Consider the following 27,517-nt stretch of genomic DNA (forward strand, 5'->3'; position numbering starts at 1 on the left):
GGGGCATTTCACCTAGCAACAAAGATGTCCTTGTCCCATATCCAAGTATTTGAGTTCAAGTTCTGACTCCACTTTGAATTCCAGCTTCCTGCTAATGTACATCCTGGGTGGTGGCAGTGGTGATTGAAGAAGCTGGATTCCTGTCATAAACATGGGAGACCAAGGTTGGATTTCTGACCATGGATTCACCTTGTAAAAGAAAGAAAAAGAAAAAAATGTCTATGGTCCTTAAGTGAACTGCCACTTTGCTGCTTTTCAAAATAGTTTCCTAAGATTAAAATTATAGGCAGTATGTTGTTGTGGATAGGGAAGGTAATTCCAACTTAGTTTTTTTCTTTTTTTAAGATTTATTTATTTTTATTGGCAAGTCAGATAGAGAGGAAGATCTTCTGTCCATTGATTCGCTCCCCAAGTGGCCACAATGGCCTGAGCTGAGCTGAGCTGAAGCCGAAGCCAGGAGCCTCTTCCAGGTCTCCCACAGAGGTGCGGGGTCCCAAGCCCTTGGGCCGTCGTTGACTGCTTTTCCAGGCCACAAGCAGGGAACTGGATGGGAAACAGGGCTGCTGGGATTAGAACTGGCGACCATATGGGATGCTGGCACATGCAAGGTGAGGAGTTTAGCCACCAGGCTACTGCACCAGGCCTTCCAACTTAGCTTTTTGTGTTTCACAAATGTCCAGTTCCATTGTATTGATGCTGAAGGGAGAAAATGGATGCCTGAGATCATCTTTAGTGACTGATTCTTCACCCAACTCTGCAAACGTGATACAGTTTGCTGCTTATTTTTCTCCCTGATTTTGGTTGGGCTGGATTTGGATGGTGGAAGATGCCTGTTTGCTCCTTCCCAGCTGGTGGACACCATTCTTGCACCTCATTTAGGGTTTAAAGGGGCCATTTGGTTGAAGGTGTTTATCGTGCCATGGCTCTCTATTGTGTTACATACATTTCTTCTGTTTTTCAATCAGCAAATATTTTAGGATGCTGATAATTTGGAATCAAGTTTCTGTATGTTTTAAATCTTCTTTCTTAATTTCTTCTTAATTACAGAGCAAAGAGATTGCATTCCAGCTTCATGAGGATTTAATGAAGGTTCTTAATGAGCTTTATACGGTAAGCACATAATCTCTCTTTTTTTTGCAAGAACTCTAGGTTTAGATTCTGGTTTGTAAAGACAAGGCTCATTTTAGAATTTGTCTCAAGCTATAGTGGTGATGGATTCTCAGCTCGTCTGGTTGAAATGTGGTACCAAGGGAAGCAATGTGTATGCTGCAATGTAATTTTTTCTGTTTTTGCTATTCCCTCTCAACTTGGAAAAATTGCATTCAAGTAAATATATATTATATATAAATATGAAGTATGTGCATGTGTACATCTATATATATATGAGTGTGTGTGTGATTATGGATATAAATGCATGCAGTTGGCATATATTAAGAAACCAGAGTATATGTGGGATAGTAAGACATGCTTTTAATTTGTTGGATTACATGAACTCTACATATAAGTATATTCAATTCCAGAATATTTCCCTTTAAATTATTGGCTCTCTGGGACTTGAGCAAATTAGAGTTGTTGTCTTATTCTAATACTTTAATTACCTTAGTTTCCCCCCCATATTTTGTATTTAAGATGTATTTATATTGCAAGTCAAAACTATGGAGAAACAGAGATCATCTGGCCTCCAGTTCTCTCCCCAAGATGATAATATCCACCAGTGCTGGGCCAGACTTGATTCTGATAAAGCCACATGGGTGGTAGGAGCCCAAACCCTGGAGTTACCTTCACTGTTTTCCCAGGTTGCCAACAGGAGGCTGGATCAGAAGTGGAGTAGCCGCGTTGTGAACTGGCACCCATATGGGGTGCTGACGGTGCAGGAAGCAGCCTAACCCATTATATCACATTCCTGGCCCTATTTTTTTCTCCATTTCAATTGTTAATATTATTAAAATCACTTGGGAGGGTATGTATTTTTCTTTCCTGTAATAGTTTGCATTGGTTGACTTTCTGTTTAAATTAAAGAATTTGAAAGTAGTTAGCTATATAAAAAGCTACAATCAGTTATGTTGGAACTTGAGAATTAGGGATATGCTCATGTAAACTTTTTTACCCTTGGTGATCATATTAATAAATACCAATTCTTGGGCAGACAGTTGGTGCTCTTGTTGAGTGGCCATTCAGGGTACCTTGATCCACTGCTGTAGTGCCTGCATGTGAGTCCCGCTCCAGCTTGCTACTAGCGGACTCGGGGGAGCACCAGTGATGGATTCCTTGTCCAGGCCCCTGCTGCCCGCGCGGGACACCCACAATGAGTTCTGTGCTCCCAGCCCACCCTCAGGGGCTGAGGATTAAGTGGATGCTACCTCTGTTTTTCAAATTCACTGAAAATCAACAAGCACATTTTTAAAACAATACTAGTTCTTTTTGAAAGTGTTTGAGTGGTTCTGTTTTATAAGAATAAGCATAAGAAGAGGTAAGTAAAACTGATTGGTACTAAAAGTAGATATTGACATTTTCATTGTAGTGGATTATTTGATGTTTTCTTTACAGATAAGTTAAACCTGGAACTCACTAGGTTTATGTCTTGATTTACAGTTTTCATTTGTTCCAAGAAAGCTGATATGATTTGGAGAACTAAAATTGTTACGTTCTGTTAACGCTTGCTGAAGGATCCTGTAAATTAAGGTTTTATAAAAGGAATGATATTCTTATGTTTAAGAATTCACTTTTTTGGGTATGAATGTGATGAACTTTGATTGTTGTGGGGCTCATTTGCTGTATCTGTGCTGAGTTGATGATTTCTATGTATTTGTTACCCCTTCCGAAATAGTTACTCTTACATAAAACTTGCAAAAACCCTACACTTTCAGGTTATCTTGCAACCACAAATACCTGATGAAGCTGAGCTCCAGATGGTGAAGGCCACTTCCCCACCCATGCTGTACGTGATGTGTTAATATCCAATAATCTAAAGCATCATCGGCCATTCTTAGAAGTGCTGTAACTCACCAATAAATGGGTGTTGTGCTCTGAGGCTCCCAGGGAACCAGCAGAAGCTCTGGGTTGAGTTTTGTTGATCTAGCCTATGATGAATACATTGTGGCACTTTCCTTGCAGTTCCCTTGACACTATTTAAGTTAAAGAAAATAGAAATTGATCTATAATACCTAAAAAAGTCAGGCTGAGATTTGTCACAGCATCATGGATAAGACTCTGTTTTTACAGTACAGAACTAGTGGTATTAGCCAAAGCAACAGAATGGCCAGGCTAAAGTTGTGCATATTTTATCTCAGTGAGGGATATGTATGGTGAAATTTCTCTGACACCAGGCGTAGCAATTGGACATGTAGAGTTGAATCAAGTAAACTGACACCTCCTCAAAATTTACAAATATTTGTTTTGCACCTGCAAGATATGCATGTTCCAAAAACTGCTCCTGGAGCTGGAGTGACCCTGGCAGTCATTTAACCTCTCAACATCAGCTAAGATTAAGGCCTAGGAGACAGATAATTTTTCCTTTAGCCAAATGTTCCCTCAAGGCCAGATGTCACAGCCATGCTCCACAAGGAGAGAACTCCACCTCTGTCTGTCTTCCCCAAGCCTTACCCCTGACCCCTGACCCCTGACCCCTGCAACACCATCATGTTCTGGTCCCAGTCATCTCCTCTCTCCCTCCGGCCTTTGTCTGAAAGAAGAAACTGTTTGGCCTTATTTGCACTTTATGTTCAACTTCTGTATTGCTCAAAGAAATCTATCCACTACACTTAGATAAGAGTAAAGGTGAGGTGTGTTTGAACAGTGGACCAGGAGTTGGAGAAATGTGGTTTACAGTTCCTTACTCAACCACCAACTAGTGTTTTGGAGCAAATAATTGCCTGTTGCAGTGTGTACAGAATGGTGTACAAGTGGCAATATAATAATGACTCTTGAAGTAGCAAGAATAAAGTACGTTAATTGCCTGAGATGTACATTCACTTGCTGTCAACCCTTGAAACTCCTTGGGAGTTTGAGAAATGTATTACCTTCCTTGTACTGGTAGAGTGCTTTTTGTTAAATCAGTCAGCCTTAGGGGTGTGTGACTGCCTTTCTCAAGACTGTGGCTTCCACAGCAACTTGCGATTACTTCAGAAAAATTCTACCAGAAAGCCTTGTCTGAAATCAGGCAGGAAGGAGAATAGAAAGAGATACCTGTGTTGATTTTATACCATGAAGTGAATTAAGTTTCCTCACTCCAAGATGTGTGAATGATGGGGTGGATATGCCAACCATCTGGTGATACGATGGTGTGTAGGTTGTGTCAGTTGCTCTAGAACTCTGAGTAGGAGACACTGGTGGCAACAGTGGGGTGTTTGAAAGGCAGGGAAGGACCTTGAAGACAGGTAGCTCCTCTCCTGTGTTGTTAACCAATCTTACCTTCATTTACAGAAGAAGAAAAAAAGTCTCAGAATGGTGTCAAACCTCTAAAATTACACCTCTCTGGGGCAGAGTCAAAGCAGTTTTGTTTTGTCTTGAGTACTGGAAATACTCAAAATAATAGAATAAACAAAATAGATATTGACGTTCTTTCTTACATGAAAGGAACCCAAAGACTGGCAGCCCATTTCGAGGCTACTAAAAAATTGGTGTGGGTTTAATGTAACAAAAATAGCTGTACTGATAGTCCACAAACTTGGATTTGAATCCCAGCTGCAATTGGACAGCACTGGGGAGCCATTTAGCTCCTTGGGATGTCTACATTCATCTGGGATTCCACTGAGAAACAAAACCAGTAGATGTGTATGCAGAGGGATTTATTACAAGGAACTGGTTCTTGCAGTATGGACGGTGAGAGGTCCCAAGATCAGTACAGACAGCAAACCTGTGACCAGCAGAGCTGATGGTGAAAGTTCCAGGCCAGGTCTGTCTGACATCCAAGCCTAAACACCTGCACACAGAGAGGGTGAATCCAGTCCTATCCAGTTGTTTATTCTAGGCAGGCCGTGGATGATGGACCTTGGGGAGGGCAATCTGTTGTGCTGATTCAAACACGCATCTCATCCTGAACAAACCCCAGAGGCACAACCAGAATATTCAGCTAAATATCAGGACATCATGTGGCCCAATCAAATGGACTCACAGGAATTCCATCACAGCATCTGACAAGGCATCCAAGCATAGTGAAGAAGTCAGTACTATGTCACAGACCTAGTCCTTTGTGGCTGTGTCCCTGTGCCTTGGTTTTCTCATCATATAATATGGAGATTATGATAATACCTTGTTCTCAGAGATCATATAAAAAGTAAATGGTACGAAGACTGGCATATGCATCCAACAAATGATTTTTATTTTTTAATGTTTATTTTCTTCTACTTGAAAGAGCCACAGAGAGAGAAAGAGAGAGAGAGACAGAACGAGAGAGAGAGTGGGAAAGAGAGAGATGCAGATCTTCTGTTGACTGATTCACTCCCCCAGGTGCCCATAACAGCCAGGGATGGGCCAGGGCAAAACCAGTAACTCTCATGGAATCCCATATGAATGGCAGGAGCCCAAGCTCCTGAGCCATATTATGCTGCTCCTGGAATGCATTAGCCAGATCAGAAGCACAGAATAGCTAGGACTTGACCTGGCACTCCAGTGTGGCATGTAGGCTTCCCCAGTGATAGCTTAACCCAGTGTGCCACAACACCCACCACCCTAATAAATTTTTTTAATGGCTGCTATGTCAAGCATTGCTAAATATACCCAGGAAATAGAAGATAAACCAAGAACTTTCACTCAGGGTGTTTACATTCTAGTGAGAAGACTATAAGCAGTAAATGATATGGCAGGCTAAGTGCTAATAGGAACATTAAAGCTGAGTTAATACAAATAAACCCTTCAGCATAGCCAAGGCTTGGTAAGTATCAGTAGTGTCATCGTCGGTGGAATGGGAATGAGTATAGTAATTACTGTGTGCCTCACAGATTAGATATGGAAGTCAGGGTGGCATTAAGGGTCACCACAGGTGAACTCGACACCCATGGGAGACAGGGGCAGTACTCCTTCACTGATGGAGATTGCAGACATGTTCAGATTCTGAAATGTTAATGTAGACTTTACCAATTGAGCATCCCTAAATCAAAACCTTTTCAGCACTGGCACTCGAAAAAGGTCTCCCAGCTTGGGAGCTTCTCAGATTTTAGAGCAGTTTGAATTAGAGATGCTCAACTTGTGTATAGGTGTTCCATGAATACAATTTCATGCCAAAAGGAAAAGCAAGCTAACTTCTCTAAAATAGTCAAGTCAATCATAAATGTTAACAGGACTGATGGCAGAAGTGAAAAAGGAAAAGCAGAGGATACGGAACGTAAAGGGAACATTGAAAACCAAAGTTGCTCTCATCAGCCTAATGTATGGCTCATTATGAAACAAAGCTTCAAAGTTCTCAGCCCCTTGCAATACCAAAATCACAGCATTACACTGCATATTTCGAACTTCAAAACTGTGGATTCCACAGTCCTTGCCCTCTGTTAATATTTCTTCCCTTTGTGTAGGCTTTTCTGCATGCCCTCAGCATTTTACAAAACGAATGGTTCACCACACTCAGCAAGCCAATTCTAATGGTGACAAACAGATATCATGATAAATGCACAAGAAATTGGTTGCTAATTGTGTATCATTGAATATCACACACTCTGTACATCAGTTGCGCACATGGGTGGCCAGAGTCGAGGTAATCTATCCTCTGTTCTATTAAATCAAGAGGAAGAAGAACTGGAAAAAATGAAGATTGATCCAGCCATACCATGACATGCTCAGTGGTCCATTCATTTCTTACAACAGCCTTGTGAGGCAAGAATTCTATCCCCTTGGCCCATCAGTTATTTCCCCACTGGATATCTGCTGAGAGAGGGGTGTGTTTGGGGAGAAGGGAGGAGGACTGATGGGGCGTGGTAGGATAACAGCAGGCCAGCATTTGGTTTAGTGCTCAAGAACTGCTTTGGGTGCCTGCATCCTTTAGCAGAGTGCCTGGCTTTGAATCCTAGCCCTGCTCCTGACTACAGCTGCCTGCTGCTGAAGACCCTGGGAGGTGATTGCTGCTCAAGTCACTGGATCTCTGCCACCCACACGGAAGATGCGGATTGAGTTCCCAGCACCTGACTTCCTCCTGGATCCAACCAAGCGATGGTGGGCAAAGGGGAGTGAACGAGCAGATGGGAGATTTCTCTATAGTATCTCTTTACCTTTCAAAGAAATAATTTTTTTAGGAATAACATGTAGGTGAAATTCACTAAGTACCACACTTACAGCACATTCTCTAACAATTGTAAAAACTTGATGTAAGTTTCTGGACTGTTGTATGGCTTCATTTGTGCAGTTTTCCTTGTAAGGTATATCCACTGAAGGCCCAGCCCGATAGCCTAGTGTCTAAATCCTTGCCTCTCATGTGCTGGGATCCCATATGGGTACCGGTTTGTGTCCCAGCTACTCCATTTCCCATCTGTCTCTCTGCTTGTGGCCTGGGAAAGTAGTAGTGGACGGCCCAAAACAAAGCCTTGGGACCCTGCACCTGCATGGGAGACCCAGAAAAAGCTCCTAGTTCCTGGCTTTGGATGGGTTCAGCTCCGGCCACTGCAGCTACTTGCGGCATGGACCAGTGAATGGAAAATCTTTCCCTCTGTTCTTTCCTTCTCTTTGTAAATCTGCCTTTCCAATGAAAACAATTTTTTTTAAAAAAGATACATTCACTGCCTCCTTAACACGTAACCTCCCCACTTAGCGTTGAGGTTCTGTGCATCAGTAGTACCTGTTGGGTGTGAAGTCCTATGTACCTAAGGTACCCTTGCTTTTCTTCCCACTGAGTGCCAGTTCTGATTTGAATGCCAACAGCAGGTGGAGGCTCTTTCCGTACAGCCCTCAGGCTTCAGGGTCACGTGCAGAGTTAGTTGTTGTCAGGAAAGCAGAGTAAATCCACTCAGGCCTCCACTTGTCTTTGAAACGTTTATCTCTTTTAAATGTTAGAGTAAAAACAGCTAATTATTTTTAGAGGGAATGTTTATTCTTTCAAGCCCTTTCTCTGGGTTCTGCCAAGAAAAGCTTTGTGGGCTGGCGGAGCCTCCCACAGGCAGGAGCGAATCTGTGCTTCTCTGGGGAAGAAAGTTGCCTCAGGCAATGTTGAAAAGTCACTCCAAGAGCCCAAGATTCTTGCTACCACCTATCGGATCTTTCCATGAGCTTCAAGGTTTTTGATACATTTTTTTTTTTTTTTTTTTTTAGCTTTTTGGTTAAGTATCTATTTTAGCTCAAGGGCATTTAGGTATTTGAAATATATATTCCTGTAGTAAAGATGAAAATGCATTCATTGGGAATGGACTACAAAGATGTCTGGGTTTCAGAACAAAACAGTAACCCAAGAGAAATCAAGATGAAAAGATTTATAAAAAACTCCTAAATTGGTAACTTTTTTGGAATACCACCTTCTTGATGCCACCTGGAATACTTTTCTGACATTTTATTTTTGTAATTTTTTCTTCCTCTTTCTTTTTTTTTTTTTTTTTTAATTGGAAAATCAGATATACAGAGAGGAACAAAGACAGAGAGGAAGATCCTCTGTCCGATGATTCACTCCCCAAGTGGCCACAGCAGCCCAAGCTGAGCCAGTCTGAAGCCAGAGCCCGGAATGTTTCCTGGTCTCCCACGCGTGTGCAGGGTCCCAAGGCTTTGTGCCATCCTTGACTGCTTTCCCAGGCCACAAGCAGGGAGCTGGATGGGAAAGCTGGGCCTCTGGGATTAGATCCATGGTCCATATGGGATTCTGGCGCATTCAAGGGAAGGACTTTAGCTGCTAGGCTACTGCACTGGGCCCTTTTGTTCCTTTTTCTTCCCACCTTTATTCAAGAAACACAGAGGGAAAGAGACAGAGCTCCCATCTGCTGGTTCTCTCCGCAGACTCCCACGGAAGTTAGGGTTGGGCTCGGAGTCAAGCTGGGCTGGGGGAACTCGATCCAGAATTTCTGCATGGGTGATCAGAACTCTATTACTTGAGCCACCACCTGCTGCCTCTGGGAAGCTGGAATTTTTGTGGGGTGGGGAGGGGGAGGCAGCTAGCTGCTTGCCTATCCCATATCAGGATCAGGAGCTGAAGCAGGGCATTAAGCCCAAGCATTCCAGTAGAGGACTCCGACATCTTAACTAATGTCTTAATCACTAGCCCAGATGCCTGCCTCTGGAACACGCGATCTAAGAGCTGTCTGTCTAGGGAACCTGAGCTGATGATGTGTTTCTATACATCCTTCTTGGCTTAGATTGCTAGGCCCTTGGGTGAAAAGAAAGAGGTGTTGGGGTCACAGGACCTGCTACCAGCAACTTCTGAGTTTTGGCTTAGGCTGTGGAGACCGGGTTGGCTAATTTAATTTGGGGTTAAAACCAAAACAATAATTTCAGGGACTCTGAGGAAAACTTTCCAGTACAAACTTAATTTGTAGTCCCCATTTAGGACATCCTGCAAATTGGTGGTGCCTGTGCTCCACAGTTCCTGCTGGAAGTTTTTATTTTGTATCTGATTTGAGAATTATTTCCAAAACACAGTGTTTTGACATTCAAGTGATTGGAATGCTTTAGGGACTGACATCTTGGTCAGAATAGTGTTTTGTTTTTGTTGTTGTTGTTGTTGTTATTAGTTGTTTACCATTACTTATCAAACGTTCATTTATATTACACATATCTATGTGTGTGAATACATATATATGGTATAATTGTAACATGAAATATATGTGGTACTAGCCAAGGAGCAGAATACATTAAGGACATTTTCCTTGAATTTACTATGTCAAATTGTACCGGAAATGACCATTAAAAGTTAAAAAAATCATGAAGCAAATTGAGATTTAAGTTAATTCTGACAAGGAACCAATTCATTTCAGCTTTAAGGCACCTGATTTTCTAGCTCTTATAATTATGTGGCCTTAAACCTAACACAGGCTGATAAGGTTTTAGCACTGAGTCGGCCTTTAGAAATGATCAGATTAACACCCTAATTTCTGAAAAATATCACCAAGACCCAGGGAGATTTAGTGGTTCAGTCTCCCAGCTAAGTCATGCCTGGGTGGGAACTGAAACCTGGGTTTCATTTTCATGCTGATTAGCCAGTGGGTTTCTGCAAAATGTGCACCAAGCCACTGTGTCAGGTGCACCGGATGAGGCATGACCAGGGCACGAGGCGCCTGGTCCAGCAGACGACAAGACAGCTAACCATGATGAGTCTTCATTCGGCCGGTTCAGCTCCAGCCATTGTGGCCACTTGGGAAGTAAACCAGCAGACAGAAGATCTTTCTCTGTATCTCCTTCTCTCTGTAAATGTGCCTTTCCAACCAAAAAAAATAAAATCTGGTTTTTTTAAAGATATACTTAATTTTATTGGAAAGGCAGAATTACAGAGAGAAGGAGGGTTAGACAGAGAAGTCTTCCATTCCTGGTTCACTCTTCAGATGACTGCAGTAGCCCAAGGCTGGGCCAGGCTGAAGGTAGGAGCCTGAACCTCTCTCTGGGTCTATCATGTGAGTGCAGGGCCCAAGCACTTTCCCAGGTGCATTAGCAGTGAGCTGGACAGGAAGTCCAGAACTCAAACTTGGGTCCATATGGGATGTCGGTGCTGGAGGCAGTGGCTTAACTCATGCCCTATAAAATTCTTGGGTAGCACAGCCCTGGGCATCCACCAGAGTCCTGGGATGCTAAAAGACAACTGTTACATACCCACAGGCTGCTCTGGACAGGGATTTCAAAGTCCAGAGAGGGGTGGGAGTAAGGGGCGCTTTGAGGGCTGAGAAACACCACACATAGGAAAAGGACCGACAGGATTTTAGTGGTAGGAAAAATGAAGGCATCGTGGCCAAGGAGCAGTGTAGACCAAGGCCAAGAGATGGGCAAGCTCAAGGTACCTTCACAGAATGTTCCGTTTGGAACCATATGGTGGGGAGAAAGGAAGAACCCAAAGTTGTACAATTGCAGGACAGTTACCGGAATGAGATGGCAAAGCTCATAGGTAGCAGAGAAAAAGCTTGACATCTCCCCAACAGCAGTGCGAAGCCTGGAAAAGCTTGCTTGCACAAAGAAGCAATACGTGTAGTTCAAGAGGTGGCATTTGGCTTCATGGTTGAGTGCCCGGGTGGGATTCCTGCATAATACTTTGGAGGTCACGTTCTGGTTCATGGTTCAGTTCTGACTCCTGACTCTCTGGTGATAGAGATTCTGTTGAGGAGCTGGATGATGGCTCAAGTTGTTGGGTTCCTGCCTCCGTTTCAGGAGACCTGGATTGAATTCCCAGCTCTTAACCTGGGTGCTGGCGCGCCCCAAGCATTGCCAGCACTTCAGAAATGAACTGGCAGGTGAGAGCTCTTTGTCTGTCTCTGTGTTTTTGCCCCTCAAATGAATAGGAATTTTAGAACAAATAAATAAATAAATGGAATAAGAGTACTGCATTTGAAGTATAGAATATTTGTGCCTAGTTCCAAACCATTTTTCATGAGAACAAAAAGCGGGGGGAAGATTCCATAGCAACTCTTCCATCTTAGTTGATGCTACAGTTCTAATTGTGTGGAGCTTTCCTGATTTTTTTTTAAGATTCTAATTATCAGGCCTATGGCAATAGCCTAGTAGCTAAAGTCCTCGCCTTGCATGGGCCCGGATCCCATATGGGTGCTGGTTCTAATCCCAGCAGCCCCGCTTGCCATCCACCTCCCTGCTTGTGGCCTGGGAAAACAGTTGAGGATGGCCCAAAGCCTCATGACCCTGTACCCACGTGGGAGACCTGGAAGAGGCGCCTGGCTTCGGATTCAGCTCAGCTTCAGCCATTGCGGCCTCTTGGGGAGCGAATCATCGGATGAAAGATCTTCCTCTCTGTCTCTCCTCCTCTCTTTCCAATAAAAACATATAAATCTTTAATAAAATAATAAAATAAAATAGTAATATAACAATAGTAAATTCTTTTTAAAAAGATTGCAGTTATCCTGTGTCCTCAGTTTTAATATTTCATAAACTAAACCTGTGATCTAGGTATCTGATACACATGTGTAATGTCGGAGATGTGAGGAACACTGGCCTGAAAATAATTAAGTATTTAAAACCGCAGGTGACTGAAATTCTAGTCAATTCGGTGACTCTTCATTATGCATGAGCGTTCCCCTTCCTCCCTGCCACCTGCCAGAGACTTTCCCTTTGCCACTATACTCAGTGGAGCCCCACCGATGTGTGCTCCGTGGGCCATCTCTTGAGCATTTTTTTTTTTTTCAGTAGCTGATACTTGTATATCAGCTCTGGAAGACTTCCTATGGAAAAGCCTTTTGAAAAATTAGGACTCTTTTGAATGTCGTGCTGGATCACCAACTGACTTTCTCTGTTGGAGGAGTTGGGCAAGGATTAAGTTGCTTTGGAGCCCAGCTCCTTTAATCCTTAAGACAAAACCCAGCCCTCTGTTTGAGTCCCTCGGGTGTATGAGAATAAGCCAGTGGGCGTGGGCTCTGAAATACTTCTTTAGTATTTCTAGTTGCTATAGAGTGGCTGGCTTATAAACCGTTGCAATCTGTTTTTCACACTTCTGGAAGTGAGGAAGTATAAGAGCAGTGTATGAACAGAATAAGTGTCTGGTGAGAGCCTGCTTCCTGGCTCAGAGACGGCGCCTACCCTCCGCAGTGGAAGAAGCCAGGGTCTCTCTTATTGGGGCACTAGTCCCATTGAAGAGGGCTCTGCTCCCTTGGCCTAATCACCCCTGGTGTGGCCCCTAATGTCATCACCGTGGGAGTTAGGGCTCCATCCACCTGCACTCAAACCACAGACAGCGGATGTGAGGGATAGAAGGGCAGGGGATTTAGTAGTAGCCATCGCATTCTTTAAGCAGTCACCGTAGTGCTTTCCAGGCCTCCTTGTGGTAAGTGTCCCGCTGTGAGCGCCACAGCTTCCTTGACTGCGCCTTGCCCCCTGAACATGCATGTTTGCGTCTTCCCTAGCCAGACCGGAAAAATCTTTTACATCTTTTCACACTGGTTGTTTCCGATTTTCACTCTAAGCCTGACCAAAAGCTCTCAGTAGCCGCATGCTGCTACCCAATTACTTTGTTTTGAAATCTCCTTTACCCTGGTCCACCATTCTCAACTTTTAGCCTAGCACAAGGTTTTAGACCCTGGACATGATGCATGTCAATTCTTTTTAATTAAAACAATTTTTTTTATTTGATAGCATGATCTCCCAACCATGGTTCACTCCCCAAATAGCCAGAATGGCCCAAGCAGGGCCATGCCAAAGCCAGGAGCCTGGAAATTCACCCAGGTCTCCCAGCAGGGTGGCATGGGCCCAGCTAGCTTGGCCCATCTTTCATACTCAGACATATTAGCAAGGAGCTGGACTGGAAGTAGGCAGCCAGGATGCCATGCGAGTGTCTAAGGCTACGATGTAAGCTGCTGTGGCCCGTGAGGCTAGACTCCTTGCCATGGTGTGGCAAGGGTGGCCTTTAGTTTCATTTCCAAGAGAATCCTCATTTCCCTCGGAAACTTGTTACCTCATTTTCTCATCTTCTGAGGTGTTCCTCTTAGAACATTCTAGAATTTTTCAGGCCTACTAATCCACACTCTTCCAACATCTGCCCATAAACCAATTCCAAATGATCTTCCATGTCTAATAACCCCTCTGCTTGATGCCAGTTTTCTAGATTAACTTTTTGTAACTATAATGAAATACCTGACACATGCTATTGATAAAAGAGGTGTTTTAGCTCGTAGTTCTGGAGGTTCAGAGTCCAAATGGTACAGTAGGAGCAAGGCAGGGACCTCCCCTTGGCTGCCTCACCTAAGGCAGCAGTGGCAGGAGTGCATGTGGAAGCAAGCAGAGAGAGGGAAAGCTAGGCCTGTTGCTCTTATAAAGCCCTCTTGCCTCTCGAGAACTCAAGGGAGTCATGAAATCCATATTCCTGGAGCACACCTGCAATGACCCAGGGGTGCCCAGTGGGCCACATCTCTGAAAGACTTCACTGCCTCCCACTGCCATTCTTTTGGGACTCAGTGGCATGGAACGTGTGTTTACCATGTTGTTTGCCTCCATGCGCATTCTGTTGCTGTAGAATCATTTTTATGACTGGGGAGGGGCTTTTCAATAAATATGTAAGCTCTGGAAGTGTGTCAATGACAACCCACCCTTTGGCCCCGGGTCCTGTCTTCTATGAGCTGGCCTGATGAGGACCTCCCTTGCGTGGTGTTGGTGCTAGGCTAGATGGAGTCCAGCACAGAGCCAATGGGAGGAGCTCCCCGAAGAAGCTATGTCTGAATCAGCGGTAAAGGGTGAGTGGGAAGGGCATTCTAAAAAAGAGGGAAGTGAAAAAGCAAGTAGAGATGTATGAGACTGCACAGGGAACTCGTGTGCCTTGATGCGGCTCGAGCACAAGCAAACCCATGAAAGAATGAGCGGAGAACCAGGCTGTGCTTCTTAAAATCACCTGCCCTTGACTCTCTGTCACTTTCCCAGTACAGTGAAGTATTTGAAAAACAGGAAAGGGCAATGAATGATGTCTTGTGAAATTAGAACTTGGTGGTTACAGAGCCTTTATTTCATGTTGGAAAGCTCTGATCTGGAGACCAGTGTTGTGCAGCTGGCTAAGCCAACAGCCCACAATACCAGTGTCCCACATTGGAGCTTCTAGAGCAGCCTTGGCAGCTCGGCTTCCAATCCGGCTCCCTGTTTAATGTGCCTAGCAAAGCAGTGGATGCCAATCCAAGTGCTTGGGCCCCTGCTAACCAGGCAGGAGAACCAGGTAGAGTGCAGAGCTCCTGGCATCAGCCTGGTGGAGCCCTCGCTGTTGAAGCCCCTTGGGGGCAGTGAGCCACTGAGTGCCTGATCTCTATCACTATGTAGCACTCACACTCTCTTCCTGCCCCTCTCTGTAAAATGCTGCCTTTCAAAAAGAGGAATGAAACTCTCAAAAAGAAATTTCTGACCATTGTGAGTAAGCAGATATTATAGCTTTATACCAGATTAGTTACTGTGCTTATGAAAACATATCTTACGAACCAATGAACTACCCAAAAACCAACATAGAATAAAATAATTGTATATCCAATGACAGAATAGTGACAGATTTGAAAAGGACAATGCCCGTTTGTGACACGTAGTCGGAAACTTGGGAAAGTTTTGCTGTTTGTGACAGTCGAGAGTTCTTTGGAGATAAATGAAATTTATCTGTGACTCAAAGATGTCAATTAGAAATTTCTTCTGAAAACTGCTAGAAATAGAGCAGCATAGATTAAGATTAATACATACAATTCTTGCTGCAAATAGAACCGTGCTAGGATAAATTAGTCATTGTTCATTAAGTTGTTTTATTAAGGTGGCAAAACCATATAAAACTAATCGTAATTAATGTTACAGTTTAAAAATAATTGTTCAGTTTGACATTTTCAAGATGACTAATGCCCTGCTTTAACTTAAATGTAACAGTCAAAAATAGAAGGATGTGGCCTATCTTTGCGTCCACCCCGCATGCAACAAGCAACTCCTGGGTTTTTCTCCTTGATGAGCACTTGATGATTGATCAATAATCAGTTGGGGAACTAATTAAAGTCACTAGAGTGATAGATAGCCCTGTACAGGGTTTGTCCACGTAGCCATGTGTGAGACTGACCACAGGGGTTCGTTTCCAGGTACTTTCTTGTGCAGCAACACAAATGAGTTGTGGTCTCAAGCCCTGTGGAGAATTCTGGAAGGAATCCTACATCCCTGGCACCACATAGTCTACAGCCTGTGGCCTCAAGGCAACAGAAGCAAAAACAAATATTTGGTACAATGTGTTATTACATTAATTTTTTCCTAATGGTTGTAGTTTATCTGCCATCTACCCTGGCCCTGCGGGGGCAAGCGGGTGGAGGAAACCTTTACTCAGTGAAAAGTATTTAGTTTGTATTCCCCTAAATTATACATTTGTATGGTAAAGAGATTAATATTTGAAATAATTGGCAATAGAATTTTTAGAGTTGGAAAGGCCTGAAACATCCCTGGGTACTTGAGAAAGCTATTAACCTGAGAGTTCAACAAAGCCATGCCCCAGGGACACAGGACTGATACAGGGCTGATCAAAGCACACCCTCAGCTCTGTGGGTAGGAAAGCTCCTGCCTCACACAGATCTGGAGATCAGGCCTGGGGTGCAGGTGGGGGGAGAGCCCTTCACCCGCCAACAGGAAATAACAGCAATGGAGGTACAGGTACTGTTTTTGAATTTTTATTTTGTATATTTGAGACACAGAAAGAAATAGAGACAGAATCTTGCATCTGCTGGATCACTCCCCAGATTCCTTCATCAGCCAGAGCTGGGCCAGGCCAGAGCCAGCCTGCTCTCCCTCATGGGTGATATCACCACTGCTTCCCATAGTGCCCACTTGCAGGAAGCAGAAATCTAAAGCAGAACTGGATCCTGTCTTCACCACTATGCCAAACACTTGCCTCTTCCCCCACATGATATGATTTTTAATATACACACAGTTGGATGTAATGATTATTTCAATATATACATGGATGGAATGATTATTTTAACATACACACAGTTAGAAATAATGGATTTTCTTCTAAAAAAAAATTCTTTATTTGAAAGAGTAACAAAGACACAGATTTTCCATCCACTGATTTACTCCCCAAATGGCTGGACCAGGCTGAATCCAGCAGCCTAGAACTGCAAATGGGTACAGGTCTCAGATACCTGGATTGTCGTCTTCTGCTTTCCCAGGCATGTTAGCAGGAAGCTGGATCAGAAGCAGAATAGCTGAGACTGGAATCAGCATTGTGATATATGGGATACTGCTGCTGCAAATGGTGACTTTAACCCCCTGTACCACAATACCGGTTCTGTCATGATTTTTCAACTCTACCAACATCCAAAAGCGATAGGCTCTCAGTTTAAACCGCACTTTGCATTTTGATCTCTTCCCCAGCTCATGGAGTGCGGTATGAGCTTCATTTGTAATGTGGGCAACAGCAGTGAGGTGTAGCTCCCAACCAACTTCTCCATGAGGGCCTGGGTACTGTCTTTCTTTCCAGTACTTTTTGGATGTTTTGTCTTGGTTTTGTATCTCATCATGTGCATAAAACTTCATCTGTGTGTGTATGTACATGAGATACTCAAAATGTACTTAAAGAATAGGCTTTGTGTTACATGATTTCATCCAGTTGTAAAGTAACATAAAAGTTCCAAGCCAGTTCAGGCTGAGCGAGGCCAGGCTATGATGCTTGGAAGGTTAGGTGGCATGAAATGCATTTCAAGTTAGGGTATTTTTGCTGTATGAAGGGTGTGTCGGCTACATCTTCAGCCAGGAAACATCTAGCTGCGTGACACCGTAATACCATCCTAGTCCCTGTGAGCTGCATTGTTACCCTGTGAGAGAATACCTTAACGTTCTCTTGGCGTGCATCTCTTTGCACTCAGAGGTCACGTGGCCTGCCTTCGCTTCCCTGGGCATGCCTCAACTTGGTCTTCTATTCCATGCTTCTCAGGGTCTCTGAGGTATATGGCTGGACTTGGTGATCTCCCTAGTTTGAAGTGTGTAGGAGACCTCATGTCCTGTCTCAGTTGATCAGGCCACACAGAAGCTCAGAAACACTGAGGTTACCCAGCTGTCTCGCAGCAAAAGCCAGATGGGCTGTCTCACAGACCTAAGCTCCCGATATTGGAAATGTTACTGTGTGTTATTGTTCTGGAAACAGATTCTTTCACACTGCAGTGAACAGAAATTTGTGACTTTGTTGTTGTTAGCTTTGTTTTCTCCCCTTGCACCTGTGTTCAGTATTTTTCTTTGGTTTATTCTCTGAACTCTCTTCACTCTGTCATTTGGTTGGTTGGCAGTCCCTGGGCACCAGGGTCCAGAGTCCCAGATGATATCTTTTGTTCATAGCAACTTGTTTGGATTATAAATATGATGATAAGTTCTGTTTGTGATGCTGATTTCAACGGAGTCACATTGTACTTGCAGTTTTCTCCTGCTATTTGTTCATCTTAGTCTGTTGATTCATTTCACAGAGCTTTGCTAAAGTTCTGTCAACATGTGCCTAAGTGAAAACAATGTAAATTTCATTCCCTTTGTCTCTGCCCTTCCAATTACAGAGAAATCATCACCTGCTATCAAAGTGAATTTTTTAATGTTTTTTAAAAATATTCATAGCTGGTATTCACTGTCCACTTCTTGCCTGCCAGCCTGTATCTTGTGTTAATGCATGTAATCCTCTCAGCTACCACACACCAGCAGGTAATAGTGTAAGTTTGATTTTATCTTGGGCACAGAAGAGGATGTAGGGGCAAAGGGAACTTAACTTTTCACCTGCTGAAGACTCGTAGTTGGAGTCTATTAAACAATCACTTCTCGGCCTTATGGCTAAGATCAAGTGTGGAGTCTGTTAAACAAACTGACAATTGACATAAGCATGAGAAAAAGCAATGTTACACAGAATATGAAAACTCAGAGGGTAAATAGCTCAGGCTAAATACCTCTTTTGGCAGAATTGGGAGCTATGTTGTAGGCGGGCATAGAAGAGGATCCAAAGTTTTTGCTTTATTTTACAAACACATTTATCCATGAGGCATAGAGAGAAAAGAGAAGCAGACAGATCTCCCATCCACTGGTTCCCTCCCAAAAGGTACATAACAGCCAGGGCTGAGCTGGAGGCAGGAGACAGGAACTCAGGAACTCGGTCTGGGTCTCCACGTGGCTGGCAGAGACCCAAGCCCTGGAGCATTGGCAGGACGCTGGAACGAAGAGCCAGAGCTGGACATTGAATCCAGGTATTCTAATGTGAGATTCAGGCCTCCCAGCCAGTTAACTGCTTAGGCCAAATTTCTACCTCAAGTCAGTATTTTTAAGGGAGATAAATGGGCTGGAAGCACAGACAGTGGCCTGGCACGAAGTTCACCCAGGCTCGGGGTGTAGTGTTTGACCGGCCGTCTCTGTTGGAGTGTTGAATTTAACTTTCCATTGTTGATGAACTAATAGGGAAGTGATGGAAGTCTGTTATGTTTCCTTTTGGAGGATCCTGTCTTCAGGTAGCTTAGCAACTGTGGAGGAAAACTCTTTCTTTCATTCCCTGCTTCCCAGGGCTCTGGGTCTGAGCCTAAGCAGTATGTTTTATATCATTTTTTCTAACTCAACATCACACAGCTAGTAAGTGCAGAGGCTGAATTCTTCACTACCCAGATCCCACCTCTGAGAGGAGTCTCCCATAAATGTTCCTGCAAACACTCCTATGATTTGTTTTTTTCAACCCACCTTCATGGACTGATGAAGTCTCGCCCAGAGGGAAGTGACAGATGTGGAAAATTCATCATCGTGATACTCCGCAATATGACCACTCATGAGCTTCGGGATGCGCAGCCTTTGCAGCCCTGAAGCCAGAAATAAGAGTTAGCAAGTCGTCTGATGTCCCTCGCAGGCTTGACGTGGCAGGTGAAGCCTGGCTGGGGACGGGGTGGGAACTGAGACAGAACTGCAGTTTGGTGCTCTTTGGCTAGCAGTGCTGTGAAGGTTGACCTCCTGCCTTTACATGCTGCCTGCAAACAATGGATATTTCCTGCTCCTTTATCCCTTAATGGGCTTTCGGACTCAAACATGAGCCTGGTGATGAAAACAGAGCCTGGACTGACTTGGGAGGAGGAGCACAAGTGTTATGATACAGTCACTTGGGGCATCCACATTCCATAGCAGTATCGCAATGCTTGGAATTGAGTCCCACTTCTGCCTCCAATCCACCTTCCTGCCAATGTGCCTGGGAGGGAGCAGGTGATAGCCAAGGAACTTGAGTTTACACCACTCATGTGGGAGACTTGAATGGAGGTCTGGCTCCTGGCTTCCATCTACTGCAGACATTTAGGGAGTGAACCAATGAACAGAAGATCAATTTCTTTGTCTCTCTCCCTTTCTACCTTGCAAGTAAATAAAACTTGAAAAGCCAAACCTGTAGATCTGTTAAGAAAAGAAACCGCCTGGGGGGTGGAGCGAGTTTCGCCTAGTGTTTAAGATGCTCACTTGCCTCCCACATCAGAGTGCCTGGGTCTGTTCTCTGCTGTGGGATGATGACTTCAGCTTCCCTGCTGTTGCATACCCTGAGCAGCAGGAGCAGGTAACTGCTTCCCACATGGGAAAACTGGATTGAGTTCCTGGCTCCTCCTGAATACAGCCTCAGCGCAGCCTGTCGTTGTAGGCATCTGGGTAGTGAACCAGCAACTCCTGGACTCTATCTCTTGTCTTTCTGCCCATCAAATAATTTTTAAGACATTTATTTATCATTTGAAAGGATTAGATACACACACGGAGCAAGAGAGAGCTGGAGCACTTGCATCTGCTGTTCACTCTCAATGGCTAAAACAGCTGGGACTGAGCCAGGCTCAAGTCAGGGTCCTTTTCTGGGTCTCCCACGTAGGTGGCAGGTACCCAAATTCTTGCATCATCTTCCTCTGTTTTAAGGAACTGGATTCTAAGTGAAACAGTTAGGTCGTGGACAAGCGCCCCTATGGAATGCCTGCATTGTAGGCGTTGGCTTTACCGGCTTATGTCACAATCGACTCCTTCCCCCAATAAATAATTTTTAAAAATTAAATAGGCAAGTATTTGACTTCATCTCCACCTAACTCCTACTCAGTCTACCCAAAAGTTCACAGCCATCCCCCTTTGGTTTCAAAGTAAGAGTAGGCTGGCTTGTGCAAGGTTCCCAGTGGGTGGGTGTTGTGTTTGTCCTCTCCAGCCTCGAAGCCAGGCACACAGCATCTAGCTTACTGGCAGGATGAGACAGAGCGGATCAGTGTGCACACCCCTGAAACCTGGGCTAATTCTTACAGTGACTCCTACATTTAAAAGGATGCTAATCATGGGATTTATGTCGTAGCTAGTATGGGAGCCTTTTCGGAGTTCTAAATCAGGTAGTGTGCTTTATGATCATGTGGATGTCTGTGCAGTAGCAACTGTTAAGATGTTTTGGCTGGCAGATGTCTTTCCACACAGGAAAGGCCTGCATCGCTCTGCTTTGGCTGCAACTCAGTGCTGCTTTGCCACTGGCTGACAGTGTCCTGCCTCTGTCTGCTTCAAGTCAGGATTTGAAGTCAGGTAGTCTGCTCCCAAAGCCTGCATCTTTCTCCTACGACGAAACCTTACAGATCACTGAGGACAAGGCTACCCATTGCCATGTGCCTTCATGCCTCCTATCATTTAATTGCCATCTCACTTAAGAAGAACAGGGGCTCAAGGAAGCCAAGGAATGTGCCTAGTTAGTAAGTGGGAACATAGACCTGAGATCCAGGTCTGCCTGGCACCAGCAGTGGCGAATGTCACCAGGTTTCACTCTGCAACGAAGAGCAGAAGGCTGAAGGTTGCAGATGTAAAGATCCCAGGGCTCTTTTTTTTTTTTTAAAGATTTACTTATTTTTATTGCAAAGTCAGATATATATAGAGGAGGAGAGACAGAGAGGAAGATCTTCTGTCCGATGATTCACTCCCCAAGTGACCACAACAGCCGGTGCTGAGCCCATCAGAAGCCAGGAGCCAGGAGTTCTTCTGGGTCTCTGACGTGGGTGCAGAGTCTCAAGGCTTTGGGCTGTCCTCCTCTGCTTTCCCAGGCCACAAGCTGGGAGCTGGATGGAAAGCAGGGCCACCAGGATTAGAACCAGCACCCATTTGGGATCCCGGTGCATTAAAGGCGAGGACTTTAGCCTCTAGGCCACAGTGCCAGGCCCCCAGGGTTCTTTTGAAGTTATCACTGACAGGTGGTAATTATACATGTTTATGGAGTGTGGTGTGGTGTTATTTATCAGTTGTGTATTGATCAACCCAGGATTTTTAGCATTCATCATTTCTTTGTGAGAACATCCAAAATCTTCTCTTCTAGCTATTTTAAATTATGTGATACAAAGTTGTTAGCTGTAATCACGTTGTGCTCTTTTTGTTTTGGTTTTTTATTTCTGTGAGAGGTGGAAGAGTAATAGAGTCTCGTTCACTCAGTCACCCTCCTGCTTTCCATTGTGACCAAGGCTGGCCCAAGCAGAAGCTGGGAGTTGGAAATACAATCCGTGTCTCTCGTGTGTGACAGTAACCCAACTTCCCGAGCCATCGCCACCACCTTGCAGGGCCTGCCTTAGCAGGAAGTCGGCGTCAGGGGGCTGAGCCAGGCATCGAACCCACATACTCTCTGGGGGTTCTGAGCATCGTACCCAGCATCTTAACCACTAGGCCCTCTCCTGCTTCTCCTTGAGCTGTTTTTCAGGGTTCCTGCCCACCGCCCCTGTCTGGAGTCAGACATTAGATACCTAGTGTAACTGAGTAGATGCTACAGCCCGGGGGAGGGCACTGAGGGTGTGCAAATGTCTGCAGCACGGGCTCCTTGCCATCCAACTGCAGGGCCTCAATCAAGAGTGTCCTGTTTTCCCCCTGAACTTGAGAACTCCCTGAGAAACCATAGGCACAGGCTTCCACTGCTGTGGGTTCTGCCCCAGGGTTTGTTAGTCAGGCACTTGGAGATATCCGGTGACAATTAGAGGCCTCTTAACATATTGACTGTGGAAAGTATATCTTCATTCTTGCATTGTTGACAATTAAGGAAACCCAAAGAAGATAGTTTCTCAGAAGAGCTTTTAGTGATTGATGGATGGAGTGACGCAGCAGGCTGTGGAGTTAGGACAGTGTTACTAACACATTGCTTGTCATGCCCCTCTCCATCCAACCACTGCACCTATCTTGGGGTGGGGAGAGGCATAGATTCCAAAACACCGTGCATTTCAGAAATGATTATCGCTTCTTGGCCTTTTAGCTAAGTTAAGGCGTATTTCAGAAATGTTTGAAAACTACTTGCGAACCTAATCCCAGATATTTATTGATGGTGCTATTTGGAATGTTGAGGATGTAAAAGAACAATGATACAGTTGGTTTTCAGCAAATAAACACAGTGAGTGGTTAGCAGATAGATGAATGCAAACTGATCATAAAATGGGTTCCTATCTTGGGTTGTTTCTCACCAAGCATCTACTTTGTTCATACGTATACAGTACGAGCAGGATTTGAAGGATCTGTGAACAAAACAGGGAGCTACGTAATGTCTGCAGTTATGAAGTCAGGGAGTCTAATGTGCTGTCTGTCCATTTTAGCAATCAAAATAAAGTTATTTGGGCTGGGGAGCCAGGGAACATTTAGAGGTAGGTTAGATTTGAACTTGCAAGGGAGGAGGACCTCTCAGGTCAGGGGAGTGGGAGGGGTCAGCCCTAGAGGGATGGACATGCAGACTCTAGAAAAAGCATCATTGTAGGAATGAGCCTGAGTAGCATGCAGAATGCGGCCTGGCAGGTGTCAGCACCAGTGTGTGAGAGCGCTGAACACAATGGCAGAGGACATCGCATCGGTTTAAGAAATGGTCACAGAGAATGACAGCAAAGGGCTCCACGGGTGTCACTTTGGGCACTTGGTCCTTCTGTTTCCTCTTCTTGACACTAAACGTGGGCACGTGATACCCCAGGCCGTTCTGCTTCTCTTCAGCGGACTATTACATAAGTTACTACTTTAATTAGGCTCTCAACACCTGTGGATTCACAAACCTCTCTAGAATAAAGGCTGTCCTGCTTCATGGGCCCCCCAGGTCCCCTGGGCTGGCCTTTGCCAGCTCATCAAGTTTTCTCCTTCAGCTCGGTCTCCCCCGCATCCCTCTCTATCTTGGGCTCACGTCTCTGCTGCGTAGTCCGAGCACACCTGCCTCCCCTGCGTGCCCCTCCCTGTGTCCCTGACTCTGTACCTTTACAGGTAGCAATCTTCCCATGGGCTCATGCTTTCCCTGCCTTTACACCCATCGAAGGTCCATTTTTCATGTCCCCAGATCTAAAATGTTACAAGGTGGGAACAAAACACTTTTACCCCCTTCAGTACCATGTTGGTTGTAAAGCACCAAGCAAATATTGAGTAATCATGTTTCCATCTTCTCAGTCCCTGAATTCCTCAAACAGTGTAAACAAGAGCCATTATAGCCCTTAAGTAAAGAGGCCTTCGTTGTGTAATACTCTAGACTTTCGGAGAGTTAAGACCCAGTAGTTCAGAGCAAACTTTCAGAACAACAGCACTTCCCACTGAGGCGACCTGTGTAACCTTTCTAAGTAATGGAGAGACTACGGTATCAACTTTGAAAGAGTGCCTGGGATTAAATAGGTTATGATTTCTTAAGTGCTTCCAACAATGTCCAGCACATCGTAAGCATTACATAATGCTCACAAAACTAATGAACAGCAGTATGCATGTACATAACTGTATTTGGTGGTATACATTTTGTACAGATATGTTTGTATACGGGTATAGTAAGTGCTAGGGACACACTGCTTGGCTTCTACAACAGCGTTGTAAGGTGAGCAGAGGTGTTAAATAACCTTCCTGTACCTAGTAATTTGTAGATCCATTCCTAGGATCCATGTCTTCTAACTTCTGAGCCAAAAGCCAAAAGGCAAAACCTGTAGGCTTAATCCATTGATCTTCCACATCACATGCATAGCTTTCAAGTACATAATGATTGCTTAACACTAAAAGTGGAAACTTTACTGCAACTACTCAGATGATCTTATTTTAAGCCACAGTAGAAGAATCAGATATATGAGATGGGCCTGTCAGTAAGAAATGGGTAACAAGGGAAAACCCAATGTTGCAGCGCCAGGAAGTGGGTCACTTTCTGCTGAACTGTATTCCCTCTGCAGTTGAGGAAAAGGATATTAAGTGTGCTGAATGGAGACTTACGCATGAAATTATAGTAGAGAATTCCCATAGGAAAAAGTGCCATTGGACTTCTAAGTGAATATATGCCTATCATGTCATTTTGTATGCAAAAACTTGTGTTGGCGGTCAACTGATAGAGAGGCTATTGATTTCTCTAGTTCCTATTTAGGATATGCCTTGGAGGGGCTGGCATGGTGTGCACCAGGTTAAGCTGCCACTGGCAACAGCAGCATCCCACACTGGAGCTCAAGTTTGACCCTGAGCTACTGCAGTTCTGAGCCAGTTGCCTGCTGCTGCTCCTGGGAAGGCAGTGGAGGAATGGCTACCACCCGTGTGGGAGACCTGGATTGAGTTTCTGGCTCTGGGCCTCAGCCTGGGCCAGCCCCAGTCATCGTGGTCATCTGGGGAGTGAACCAGCAGATGGAAGGTCTCTCTCTATCTCTGTCTCTATCTCTGTCTCTATCTCTCAATCAATAAGTATCATTTTTTAAATGCAGTTTTAAGATTTTTTTCCTTGTCCATGAAAAAAGAGAATTGCTAAATACAAAACACACTTCCCTTCTGTCAACAGCTCACATTTTAAATAATGGAGTTTGTGCTTGCATTCATTATCTGCAATTAGAGCTCTCAGAAAGCTTTTAGTGTTTTTCTCCCCAACGTTTAGAAGTCATTCATTGTATCTGTTAGCATTTTAGAGAATAGTAGGATCCCTAAGTCAGACTAGAAAATTGAACAAAGCGTTCAAATGAGCTGAAGTAGAGAGTCTTCAGCTATTGTGTGGGAACACATGGTGATGAAATGTTTACCCCCTTTCCTTGCTAGCCTTAGGTAAGACTCAAACGCTCTCATTTAAACCCAGACTAGTTAATAAGAAATACCCTGTTGACAGGCCAAAGCTTGTCTCTTAACATGTGCAAGTTCCGTGCTTACTAGCCCTCAGTAGAATTGCAAAGTATGTTGGGTCAGGTCTTTCCTTTGTGATGGATTCAAAAAGCCATTTCAGCGATGCCTCATGCCGTGTGGCCATGTCTTTTCCTTGCTGTGTGGTGGCAGTCACATGCTCCCACCTCTTCCTGTCAGCCTGGACAGCAGGCAGCTATGCAGCTGTGTGTGTGTGTGTGTGTGTGTGTGTGTGTGTGTGTGTGTGTGTGTGTGTGTGTGTGTGTGTGTGTGTGGGGTGTCTGGATTGTTTTCACTCTGATTTGAGGATGCAACTAGAACCAGGACCTAAAGGGTATGTGGAGTGGCTTCAGACAGGCAAGATAAACAAAGCCTAGCCTAGGTCCACAGTGAACCCACTGACCCTGCTGTTTGCCCAGCTGCACAGTGACTCGCTTCTCATTCCCCAGTGCCCAGCTGCTTCCTAATACTGTTTTTATTTATTTATTTTTTAAACTAGAGTAGCCAACCAAACCTCCCCCAGATAGGTCCACTAATTACTAAAAACACACAACTTTCCATATACCCACAGCTTAGAAAAAGCTGCCCATGCCTCGCAGTCTGTCCCTGACTCGGTGCTTGTACAGTACTGCCTTGGACGTCATCTGCCAGCTCACATTTTTTAAGGAAACACATCATCAGATTTTCTGAAAATGCAAAAAGGGTCTTCATTAACCCCAGGTTTTACTCTTCAAGCAAAAGGCATGGCTGATTTTTCTGCCTATTTTTTCCCATCTTATACAAACAGCGATTTTATAGGGCTCAACCTAATATGTTCATCCCAGCAATGTTTCTAGGACTCAAAACTATTTTTAAATTTATCTTTCAAAATGAAAAAGAACAAGTTCATTCGTTACATATTACATCAATCTCAACTTGTTAATAACTGTATCCTAGTTATAAAATTGGCTCTTGAATAACTGTCTGTTGGAAAATTAGATAGAATACATATTCTGTGGATGAGAAACCTGGTAATTTTTTTTTTAAGTACCATCATTAAGTACTAGGTTCTGGTATGTTCCAGAACACATCATTCGTATTTGAGTATAATTGTGCTAAAACGCATACACACACATACACTCACACAAGCGTCAAAATATGTATGCCCAGTTGAATGTGACTATATGTTAACAACACATTGAAATTATATTGGGAAACTATAATTTTAAGGTAAAAATCTCTGAAAATCTGTAGTTTTTATGGTTTTGCATCTAAAAAACATAGAAGGCTTGTAGAGATTTATAAGTTATAGTTAACATGCATATTAATTATTTGAAAAATATTAAGCACATGTTATCCAAAGCATAGAGTGAATGTATTTCATCTGAAATGCTGAAAGTTTTTTAGGGGCTGGTGCAGTGGCTCAACAGGTTAATCCTCCACCTGCCAGCACCGGCATATGAGATGCCTAACTGCTCTACTTCCCAATCCAACTCCTTGCTTGTGGCCTGGGAAGGTGATGAAGGATGGCTCAAAGTCCTTGGGTACCTGCACAGATGTGGGAGACCCAGAGGAAGTTTCTGGATCCTAACTTTGGATTGGCGTAATTCTGGCCGTAGTAACCATTTGGTGAGTGAACTAGCAGATGGAAGATCTCTGTCTCTCCTTCTCTATGTAAATCTGCTGTGATTCACATAAAAATAAATTTTTTTTAAGTTTCAGATTTCTGATTTTTTTTTTATTATGGGATATTTGCATGAATTTTTGCAGGTTGAACTTTGGTGTTCCATTTCAAATTTTGGTTTTTCAGATGCAGACTACTCAGTCTGTACTTTGACAGAAAACTCTATAAATCAGTTCTGTTTCTTTTAGATTTATACAGTACAAATTATAGCATACTTTAAAGTTTCAAAAATGCACAATTCTCTAAGCCTGTAGT

At 44.0% G+C, this 27,517-nt stretch overlaps 1 protein-coding gene across 2 annotated transcripts in view; it reads left to right on the plus strand.

Moving 5' to 3' along the window:
• Positions 1-27,517, plus strand: part of SRGAP1 (SLIT-ROBO Rho GTPase activating protein 1) — a 251,366-nt gene that overhangs the window by 149,380 nt on the left and 74,469 nt on the right. For both annotated transcript variants that reach the window (XM_058673470.1, XM_058673471.1), the window contains exon 4: positions 1,048-1,110. In XM_058673470.1, the coding sequence (XP_058529453.1) occupies positions 1,048-1,110 (63 nt within the window). The remainder of the gene's footprint in view (positions 1-1,047; positions 1,111-27,517) is intronic.

The sequence above is a fragment of the Ochotona princeps genome, chromosome 15 (assembly GCF_030435755.1).
Source record: "Ochotona princeps isolate mOchPri1 chromosome 15, mOchPri1.hap1, whole genome shotgun sequence".
In the NCBI taxonomy this organism is placed as follows: Eukaryota; Metazoa; Chordata; class Mammalia; order Lagomorpha; family Ochotonidae; genus Ochotona; species Ochotona princeps.